This window comes from Drosophila navojoa, chromosome 3, assembly GCF_054131105.1.
Source record: "Drosophila navojoa isolate 15081-1374.11 chromosome 3, UAZ_NAV_1.0, whole genome shotgun sequence".
NCBI classification, from domain to species: domain Eukaryota; kingdom Metazoa; phylum Arthropoda; class Insecta; order Diptera; family Drosophilidae; genus Drosophila; species Drosophila navojoa.
Genome location: NC_142891.1, coordinates 21,876,279 through 21,887,524, shown reverse-complemented (window position 1 = coordinate 21,887,524; position 11,246 = coordinate 21,876,279). Strand labels below are relative to the sequence as shown.

Below are 11,246 nucleotides of genomic sequence, written 5' to 3'. Positions count from 1 at the left end.
CGAAAATTTTAAATTAAAATTAATGTTATATTTTTTAAGGCATGGGTAACAGAATTTTATTTGTTTAATGAAACTTTAATTCCCAACACAACTTAATATAACAACAATGTGTATATTCTAACAGTTCAATTACAGATGGATGATTGTGGCGGTCGGATAATTGGCGAGGCAATGTTCATTGTGAATAACTGCTCATTTAACAGACTTAATCTCAAATAAATTAACAGTTGCTTCTTATTGCTCTTGATTAAATAAAATAAATAATTATTAATTAAAATACATATATAACAAAAGATTTATCAAGGCATTCGTACAGTTATTAGATAGTTAAATTTGTATTGAAATATTAATTTCAAGATGTAACAGATAAAATACTAACAATGCCTGGGTGGCAACGCTGCCAACACCATCGATAACACCTAACAACTATCGATGCACGCATCACAAGTTTTAGGGCGGTGTTCGCATTTTGTTTTCATTAATTTGATGCTCAAGAATTGTTATTTAAATTTATTTTAAGACGCAACTCAGAATGCAAACAATGCAGAAATGTGTATTAGCCGTTGCAGTGCTATGCTTTCTGCTGCACACAGGTAAGTGGCATGCGCAGTTAATTAACAAAAACAGTGTCACTAATTTGTCTCGTGGTGTCTCAATCGTCGCAGCTTCGGCCATCAAGTGCTGGGAATGTCGCTCCGATAGCGATCCCAAGTGTGGAGATCCCTTTGATAACAGCACGTTAGCAATTACGGATTGCCACCAGGCCAGCGAACTAGAGCATCTGAAGGGTGTCCGGCCCACAATGTGTCGCAAGATCCGCCAAAAGGTGCACGGGGAGTGGCGTTACTTCCGCAGCTGCGCCTACATGGGCGAGCCGGGCATCGAGGGCGACGAGCGCTTCTGCCTGATGCGCACCGGCAGCTACAACATATTCATGGAGTACTGCACCTGCAACAGCAAGGATGGCTGCAACGGCGCCGGCCTGCAAAGGAGTAGCCTGCTCAACGTCCTCCTTGGCACCTTTGCTGTCAGCCTTGTGGCGCACTTTCTGCGGCAATAGATGCGCCGTCGCCTTTAGCGAATGACAACTGTACTCGAATACTGTTTGTGTAATTTTTAAATGTGCCTTCGAACTCGAACTAAACTTAACATATGAAACGCATTTCCGTCCTGTCTTTGCGTACATATCTAGAGATATCTATACACACACACAAAGTATATGCATTACGATCGATATATGCATATACATACATATTCACATTCCGTATCAATTAAGATTAAGCGCAATCTCGTTTATTTTGTATGCCGATTTTTACACTTGTTTAGCTTAAGTGACGAAAGTTTACAAATTTTTATTGTAATACAAATTAGAACATTTTTACAACTGAATAAAAACCATTTAAATATTTAAAAATTTGTTTTCAAACATTTTCTTCAATTTGTAATATATATAGTTAGCTTTAAATATATATTTTAACTTCTATAATAAATAAAAAATATAATTGTAAATTCTCTCAGTTTCCAATTTAAAATTAAAGCTTAACCAATAGAACTAGTTCTTTGCTTTCAATTGCTGTTCTATTTATTTTGTTCAATGATTTCGCTACTGAAAAAGGAAATAAAAAGGAAAAATATATATTCTCTTCATAATTAACCGAACTAGTTCTGCAGCTTTAATTTGATATTTGGTTAAATACCACGATTTCACCATTATTATATTATGAATTAATCTTGATTATATATCGAAATCAACTGTAGCGAGTAAAAAGTACGAATATTAGTTCTTTGTATGACAATAAATTTAGAGCTAAATATAATTAACAATTTTATGTTCAGCAATTATTTTACTATCGTATTTAATTTTTTATATTTCAAATTATTTTCATATGTTTTTTAATGCCAATTCGCTCTCGTTACTCGCCCAACGATAACTTATCGTCTCATACAACACATTGTGACGTGTGTGGCCCACCGAAGATTTCGTTGCACGAGAGTTGTTGGGCGCCATTTGCGAATGACAATTTCTTTCCTTTGCGTGTCTTCGGTGTTTGTACGCGTTGCTCGTCTAGAATTTTTGTTTAAAAGTGTTAAGAAATCGGTTTCAACGTTTTAAACCGTATGTATACGGCTGTTAAGTACATTTATTATTGTTTACTTGTTAAGAACATTTTGTATGCGTATTTTAAGACATTTATTTCTGTAAACGAAAAATCTTGTGTCCGCAAAAAGCGCCGTTATTTTCAGCACCCAGTGTGGTTGTACCCAAAAAACAGCTTTATTGTGCCTTCTGTGTAATTTGTGTGAAGAATTTCGCAATTTCGTTTGTATTTGTGGTCAATTTAAAGAAAATAATAATAAAATAGTTGGAAATGGATATACGCGAAGATTTTTGGCTGGAAGTAGATAACGTCCTACAAAGCTACAAATGCGTGCAAGATGTTTTCAGGTTAGTCTTTAGTTGACGGAATTTCGCAATTTATTCTTATATTGAAAAGAAAAGAAATAATATTTTTAAAAAAATTGTACATTATATTATTATTAATATTCAATGAGCTGCTGCCTCTCACAGCGCCATTTGAAGGGCGAATAAAGCGAGCAGCGCTGCTGAAGTCATTGCCACAAATCGTCCTGCAGACGAGGCATTGCACAGATCACCTTTGCAGGTGTAACAGCTCTCCACTTGGCGACTGTGCGTAACTGTGCAGACGTTCTCCTTTTGTCCAACCACCTCGAAGTGACAGTCGCGGGAGACAATTACGCCAGCGCGATCTAGAAGTAGAAAAGAGAAAGAAAATTGAAATTGAGTTTGATTTTGGTTTTGGTTTTCGCTTTGCAATATTCAGGAAATTTTTCTGATTTTAATAGGTAAGTTTAAAAAATATTTATTTTTTTATTGTGTATGTCATGCTAATAATTCTGTTTTCTAGGCAGTTGTGTGCTAGCTAGATGTTCTGGTGTAGTTCTAACGTCCATTGTTCCCGTCTCAACGTTCCCATTGGAAGTAACGTCTAAATATGTATGTACATAACAACGAGTGCAGCTACTGCCAAACATAACGAGTCGCTTTTCAACGAGTACTTATTGCTTTGCGTGTTTCATGTTTGTACCGTTCTCAACTTAGCTTGCTACTCGTTACTCGGTGCTCTGTACTCTGTACTCGGTACTCGGTACTCTGTACTCTTTACTGTGTACTCGGTACTCGGTATTCGCTACCCGGTATTTTGGTATTTGGTAACCCGTACTCATTGTCTTTTAAAATGTTCGAAGCTCAAATTAGCTTATACAGCTTTTTTAGCTTGCTAAAGCTTTTAGAGCTACTATAGCTTCTGACTAAATTTAGAATTTGCATACCGGGTTTATACGCTTGATAAAAATACGATAGATGTTTGTCAAAGTAGTCACAGTCTTTGTGTCTCCCTTAAAAAAACTTGATAAGAAGTCATAATGAAAATCATGTTTAAATTCAATATTAAATAAGAACACACCTATGTATATTGATTAGCCTCATATATGTACATACATATATCTATGTTTAAATATTCGTCAAATATTTCCGTTAGGAAGTGCAAATGAATTGGACTGTGCTTGATTATATTTTTGATTGATTTAATGACTATACGAATCAACAATTACTTAAAATAATTATTTTTTCATAATTAAGTAGAATGTCAACTGACTTTAACTGACAGGTTCCGACTCTTTATAAGCTGTGTATGTATTTTCGATTCCTATAAATGTTTTTTAATGTCGATTAATCTGTGATGTTTCACAATGATTCTTCATCTTTATTACTCAATTGTTTTTTTTATTTTATTTTATTTTTTTTTTTTTTTTTTGATATTGTAAATTATTTTATACTCACATTGCTAAATATTTAGCAATATTTCAACGGTTTTTATCTACGCCTAGTCTTTATATTATTTAATTTTTTGCATTTAACAAATTTTAGGCAATTATTTTATTTGCATTAGAATTTTTGTACGTTGAGCAATTTGTTTTTGTGTTTTTTCTAACCCACGCAAAGCTTTATTTCTGTCGCATGACTGAGATGTAAACGAACTTTTGGCTCAGCGAATTGCGTTTTTGAGTGATTTTGGAATGTTTTGAATATGTGAACATGCTAATCAAGTCGTATCGGCCTCCGAATCGAATTGACTCGTCTACGCAATGACATCACTAATAATAATTACTTTTGTTTGCATTTTTTACGTTTGCTCAAGGTGTGCGCGCGATGTCTTCGTCGTCGCCTATTCATTGCGAATGCAGATCATGCGGAAAGTGGGAGCAGGGGGAGCGGACGAGGCGTGGCTAGAAGTGGAACAATAAGGGGTTTACTTACCGCTGGTGACCACCTTGTTGCACCTGGTCACGGGCTGCAGCTGCTCCATGGTGCTCGGCTTTGCCACAGTGTCGCAATCCACCTGACGTATATTCGAGGTTTCATCCAGTTTGTCCTTGCTGCAATTCACATCCGTCAGGGATTTGCATTGATAGCACTTGATGGCAGTTGCTGTGGATGAGAGAGAGAGAGAGATAGAGTTGAGAGAGACAAGGTCAAGTCATACTTCTAAATTACAAATACAATTTGCACAGTTACAACCAGTTTACCTGAGACGCCCTCAGCTACGCTTGGCTCGTTATCTAACGCCTACTGCGAATTAGCGCTTCCAGCTGGAAGCCTCTGCCTCTCTCTATATAAACACAGAACTATTTACGTTTGTTTTTGCTATGAAGTCAGCGAAGCCGATATCTGTGTCTTATATATAGCTGGTAATACGTGCACAATATGGCATTGTTTTGTCATTATTTAATGATTTTTTTTATGCATTCATTGAGTTAATTTATTTGTTGTATGGCTTTTGGAATTCTTGAAATTTAAATTGTTTTTATTTTGTTTTGACTTTGGCAAATGTTTTAACAAAATTAACAGATGTTTCGTTTCGTCTTTAAAATGATAATTTATTGTTGAATATTAACATTTTTTTTTTCGCGAAATTTGTAATATAAATCTTATTTTAAATATTTCAAGGTTTGTTTAAATTTAGAGAAATTTATTTGTTTTTTATAAATTAATAACAAGTTTTCATTAGCTTCATTCAACTCAATTAAGTTTCTATTTAAATTTAATTGTTGAAATTTTATTTTCATATTTATATACCATTTTTAAATGGCCCATGAAAAGCTTCCCTAGACTTTAAAAACAAACTTCAAATTAGTTTTAATTTATATTTCTTTAAAAATTATTTGGCATTTAAAAAATAATTTGTTGTAATAAGCTAACTTCTCCGGACTTTTAATCTTACTATTTTAGTATTTGAAATTTAAGCATTTACAAATCTTAAATATCAAATCGTTTTAGGCTCGGCTTGCTTTCTGCCCTCTTGACTTATATAACAAATTTCAAACAGGTTTCCAACTAAAGCTTTCCATTTCATTTCTGTCCGATATGCGCACAAATTGTATTTGAAATATTTTCAAATTTGTTTAACTTATTTTCTACGATATAATTGAGAACTTACCACTGTGCATGAGGCACATGGCAATTAGCAAACAGGCAAACATTTGTTTCAGCATTTTCCACAAATTTATTTATACGAATAGAAATTCTTCTAATTTGCTTCAACTTTTGGTTCCACGAACGCTTTCAACCGTTTCACAGTCGACGAACAACTGAATGCGCAGTCCGTTTGTTTGTTGCTGCGAACTTGTTTCGAGTGCGCAGCGTGCAAAGCTTCTTCAGCTTAAATTGTTTAAATAAATTGTGTGAGTGGAACTCAAAACGAGTTCGCTGCCAATGAGACCGACGAAAATTGAGCGAAAACACACAAAAAAGCTAGAAAAAGAAAAGTAAACAGTAAAACTATTTTGTTTTGATTCGTAGCTTCGCTCTTGCAATGCATGTGTGTGTGTGTGTGTGTGTGTGTGTATATATATATAGATGTGAGTCTTTCTCTCTCTCTCTCTCCCTCTTGCTCTTTGTGTGTCTTTGCGTGTGACTCTTGCGGCTGATCAGTTTTTCATAAATTTAATTTACTTTAACTGAATTTAATTGCAAGCTGACACAGTTTTTCCGCACTACGTATTACACTCATAACCGAGTGTGATATGCGCCATGTTATACCCTGTACAGTGCAGATGATCATGCTCTGTAGTTTTTATATGAAAATTAAGGCTTTGTTATTATTATATTAAGGGCGTTTGAACGCTTTTTTTTATGTATTTATTTATTTTTATTTTTCAAATTTAAATTTATATTAATTTTTTTAAATTAACATGTTACAATTAACAAGATTTGAATTAAATTTAATAAATAGATAGACTGTTAACTAAAAGTTAAAGAGTCTTAAATATGATTTGATGAGTATTAAGAGATGTTATACCTTATAGGCCTTATATTATTAGAAAATATATAATGCACTTGCAAAAATATATCCAGCAGGTTGAAGAAGGGAAGACGAATCCCATAAAAAGCTATATTTTCTTGTTCAGTCAACTTAATTCTTAATATTTATTCAGTTATCTAACATATATATTTGAGTATATTCATATATTCGTAAACAATACTTTCATAAACAAATCTTTCTACTTCAGAAATCTTTCCTATTATGTCTTAATTTCTTAACTCTTGCAATTGCTTTTCGTTGGCAATTAAAGAGAATCTGCTTCACCTGTCACACTGAGCCAAAAATGTATCCAGCTTGAGTACTTATTTTGTTTTCAATGCGTTCCTTCACCTTTTTGTACCTGTCTGTCGAAATGTCTGCGTTTAGCGCCGTTATCCAGGCTGATTGCCATTTATTGTGCCTGATATCTGAGCTATTGAGTATGTTAAAATCTTTGCTGTCTGTTGTCTTGGCAATGCACCCTGCAGCCAACAAGCCGGCAAACCAGCCAGCCAGCCAGCCAGTCAGTCGCACTGAGCAGCTCAGACGGCATTGGCTTTTTAAATCCTCGTAACAAAAGAAAACCCTTTCAGCAAATGGCAAACGAATTTATAGCATGCCAATGGCTTCTCCCGGTTTGCCAGTTGGTTATCAATCAAACGCGAAGTACGTTTAGTACGCAGGTTAATGTTTAGCAAAGTTGAGTAATCCGTGACGATTTGCAGTCTTTTGACTTTCCTCCAAAATACTCACTCAATTCATTGTGCTCCAATGGAAATATACCCGACTTTGTTTTTGATTTCGCTCAATAGCGCACACCGCCCCGCCCAACTGTTGGCTTGGGCTTTGGCCTAGCTCACAGCTTGAGTTGCTTCTCGAAAGCTTTAAATTGCTTTTAATTGATCTATAGATATTTTTTGAGTAACTAATTTGATTTAACGATTTCATATATATTTCTTATATTGCTCTGCAAATCTAATTTGTATTTGTGTCCAAAAATACTTTACTTTTAGATGAAATTGTCCATTCGAATTGTGATATTGGTTTTCACATGCCATAACTAACAATTATCAACTATTAAATATTGTTCACCAAAATTAATTATTTTTGAGTGATCAAAGCGTATAACTGACTATTAAATACCCTGCAGAAAAATTCATTTATATAATTGATCATTATTTTTTCTTCAAGTAAAAAATGTTTTCTTTAAATATAAATATTATTTATTATGCCTGTTACGCTTAGATAATTCATATTTATTGTTTCTGAAAATTACTTTACCAGTAATAAAATAATTTAAAAAAATAATTAAATAGTGCAACTAATTAAAATCCATAAAAATAATTATAAATATAATAATAAAAATTTGTCAGAACTTCGATGTATTTAATTGTACCGTATACCCATATCTATTAATATACAGCCAGGGTATTCTAAATAATTGAACTGTTCAGCGTTGCGTATGCGTGCTGTGCGTGAAAGCCAGTCCGAAATAGCGATTTTCAATTTCCGCTCGCAGCATGCCATTTTCCAGTTAAATATTTCACACTGAGCATGCTAATAATTTTCCTACATAGATATCCCTCGATTTCGCCCATCAAAAAATGGTCAACTTTGTCACTTTGTTGTGGTTGCGCCCCCGCTCGATGATGATTTATAGAATGGCAAATCTTAAGCCGCTTTGCTCCGGTCATCAGCCATGAGCATTGACGGCAACAATAAATTCTGATTGAATTTTTTCGCCACTGAAAAGCTTGCACACACAATTTTCGATTATATACAGCTGCGAAAAATAAAATAGCACCACTTGCATATTCAGAGTTTGAGGAGTTCTCCTGGACACATTTATCAATGTATTGATGTAATTTTTTCACTCAGATAAGCAGAAATGAATTAGTTATTACGGCAAAAAAGAATTATCACAAAAATATTCATAGTTTTTATATAATTCAAAAAATTCTCAAAAAAGCCGAAAAAATGCCGAAAAAAATAATAGCACCACTTTTTCATTTTGCGCTAAAAATTATTTAAAAAATTAAAATGAGTAAAAACTTTTAGTTTATAGTTAATGACAAATGAAAATAAATATACTCCCTTAAGTTTAGCATATATTTGATTTGCCTTTGTTAGCAATTAGGGCTGCTCAACGCCCAGACATGGATTCAACCAAGTCCTGACATCGTTTAAAGGGAATTTTAGCTCAGGACTCCTAAGCGACTTCCCAAAACTTTTTTGCATTGCTTGTATTACATTCAGAAACTATTTTCTGTCATCTGCCCACAAATTTTCGATTAGATTTAGGTCCGCCGGCTGTGCAGGTTAGTCGATTGAGTTCTCCTGGAACCATTCCTTCGCTTTCCTTCCGGTCTTTTTGGGGTCATTGTTTTGCTGGAAGACCCATTTTAGTGGTATATTGTATCCAGCATCACTTATTCCAATATATCAACATAAACATGTCGGTCAGTTATGGTTTTGATCCAATGAATTGGGCCTACACCATAGTACAAAAAGCAACACCATAGCCTTACATTTGATCCTCCACCTGTAATGGTTTTTGTTGTACGTCTAGGGTTGAATTGCAAGCTCTGTGGACTTCTAACGTTGGACCGCGATCCCATTCCACCAAACATTATCATCGTACTTTCATCAAGCCAAAGAATGTTGCTCTATTCCTGCGCAGACCAATATTTGTGATCCTTTGCCAATGCCATCCGTTTAGAAATGTGTTTTCTATTCAAATATGGTACTTTTCTTGAACGGAAAGCATTTAAATCGTAATGTTTTAAGTATTTCCGTACTGTTTGGTCTATTGCTGATATGTTTAGGTCCTTTTTCAGTTGAGAAGCCGACTTAAAAGGATCTTTTTTACTCACGCGAATGAGTCAAGTCATCTGTTGCTAGGTCAGAACTCAACGCTGTCCGCATTTTTCACCATTTTTTTTATGGATTAATGCATGGTGGATCTTTTTATGTGAATAACCCATCAAACGACCAACTTTCCTGTGAAAATTTCGACCCGGAATCAACTTTTTGATTAGATTGCGTTGTTCGGGGGTGCATTACTTTCCATGACCCATTTTTTGAAAATTTTTATAAATTTTGTAAATTTTTTAATTAAAATAGATATATAAACAACAAATCTCATCAATAAGTGCTTTTGAAGATATGTAACTCTGCTAAAAATACAGGTTTTCACTCGAAAAGTAGTAGTGGTGCTATTATTTTTTTCGGCATTTTTTCGACTTTTTGAGAATTTTTTGAATTATATAAAAACTATGAATATTTTTGTGATAATTCTTTTTTGCCGTAATAACTAGTTAATTTCTGCTTATCTGAGTGAAAAAATTACATCAATACATTGATAAATGTGTCCAGGAGAACTCCTCAAACTCTGAATATGCAAGTGGTGCTATTTTATTTTTCGCAGCTGTATATATATAGATATGGTTTTTTTTTTTCGGTAGCTGCAGCAGCAGCGGCTGGGGGCGGGGTGAAGGGTTGGCTCGGACTATGCAGTTATTGGCGATGCTTTTGCTACCGTTTGTGGTTCGGTTTGACCGTCTGCTACTGCTGCTCCTGCTGCTCCTGCTCCTCCTGCTGCTGCCTCTTATTACCCTGGAGATGGCGCGTCGGGTTAGAATTCAATTATATGGTTGCATAGAGTTTGAAAGATAGGGATGCCACAACGACAAGACCATACAAAATGCAAGCAAGCTGCTAAATACCCTCTACTGATTGAGCAGGCAGGCATGCTTGACAAAGATCAAGATTTTGTGAATATGAGAAGATAAATTGGATGTATGTAGGTTAAAAATAAACAAGTTTTTGAGGATGTTTTTGCTAGCTGCATGAAGAAATTTTATTTTTAAATCATATTAGGCAGGAAAAAAATCTGCTAAATCAGACAGAAAAAATACAAAAAAAAAAAATAATATACATACATAAACCACTTAGTCTAAAAGAACTGCAGCTGGAGTAGTTGATGTACTTTATTATCTTTTGTAAAAATTCTTACAGGGTATATTGTGATCGCTTATTTGCCCAATTCGAAAGTCTCCCATTTGTTTGGTTCTTGTTATCAGCATTATTATCAGCCACTGGCTCTGACTTTGCTTGCTGTTGCCGGATTCGTGTTCCTGTGTCCCGTCTGTCCGTTGGTCATTTTTTGCAATATGATATTTATAGTTATTTTCTACTTATATATATTATATTATATTCAGTCTGCACTGCTCGTTGTCTGCCGGCTGCTGGGCTCCATTGTTGCTGAAGATTTGCTGGCTACAGAATTTGACTCGGTCTGCACACAATTTTTAATAAGGAACTGGGCGCAGTTAACAACCTCTCAATCTCTCGCTTCCACTCTCTCTCTCGCCCTCTCTCTCTGTAGGTGCATATTCACTTTGGCATCTGAACTTCATGCCATAGTCGTGCCATTGTCATTTCATTTGGAAAACTCGCTCTACCAGAAGCGAGCAAATTTTCAATTTAAGCTTTAGACTTTACTTGCTGCATTTAATGGCGTGCTGAAATAATAAAAAAAAAAACTAACGACCGTCTCATAAGTTATAGAGAGTGCGATATGTCGAGCTGTTAAGAGACTCTTATTCTCACACTGTCTTTCATTTGCTCACAGGCAAAACATAAACAAATTGTTTGGCACTACGGACACGTTCTCTCTCTCTCTCTCTTTCTCTCTCTCTCTCTCTTTGGAAGAAACAAAACGCCCATATAATCTGTTCAATAACTTGGAAAATCATTGGCAATAAATCAAAATGACTTGCAGGACGTGGCAGCTAACAGGAACACAACCAAGCCACAGCACACACACACACACACTTACATACACGCACTCTCGCACACAGA

General features: G+C 34.9%; 2 protein-coding genes across 2 annotated transcripts; one reads left to right on the top strand and one right to left on the bottom strand.

Moving 5' to 3' along the window:
* The first annotated feature begins 407 nt into the window (after positions 1-407).
* On the top strand, positions 408-1,414 carry crok (crooked). The gene is made up of 2 exons (XM_030386827.2): positions 408-593; positions 666-1,414. Exons 1-2 carry the CDS (start codon positions 533-535, stop codon positions 1,058-1,060), a joined length of 456 nt encoding a protein of 151 aa, XP_030242687.2. The 5' UTR covers positions 408-532; the 3' UTR covers positions 1,061-1,414.
* A 1,094-nt stretch (positions 1,415-2,508) lies between these two features.
* On the bottom strand, positions 2,509-5,712 carry atilla (glycosylphosphatidylinositol-anchored protein atilla). The gene is made up of 3 exons (XM_030386828.2): positions 5,520-5,712; positions 4,340-4,510; positions 2,509-2,769 (listed from the first exon to the last, which is right to left on the bottom strand). Exons 1-3 carry the CDS (start codon positions 5,572-5,574, stop codon positions 2,564-2,566), a joined length of 432 nt encoding a protein of 143 aa, XP_030242688.1. The 5' UTR covers positions 5,575-5,712; the 3' UTR covers positions 2,509-2,563.
* Between the last annotated feature and the right edge of the window lie 5,534 nt (positions 5,713-11,246).

Coding starts and splice junctions, on each gene's coding strand:
- crok (XM_030386827.2), top strand. CDS start 533: ATGCAAACAATGCAGAAATGTGTATTAGCCGTTGCAGTGCTATGCTTT. Junction 594..665: donor ATGCTTTCTGCTGCACACAG/GTAAGTGGCATG, acceptor CAATCGTCGCAG/CTTCGGCCATCAAGTGCTGG.
- atilla (XM_030386828.2), bottom strand. CDS start 5,574: ATGCTGAAACAAATGTTTGCCTGTTTGCTAATTGCCATGTGCCTCATG. Junction 4,511..5,519: donor CATGTGCCTCATGCACAGTG/GTAAGTTCTCAA, acceptor TCTCATCCACAG/CAACTGCCATCAAGTGCTAT. Junction 2,770..4,339: donor CAACAAGGTGGTCACCAGCG/GTAAGTAAACCC, acceptor TTCTACTTCTAG/ATCGCGCTGGCGTAATTGTC.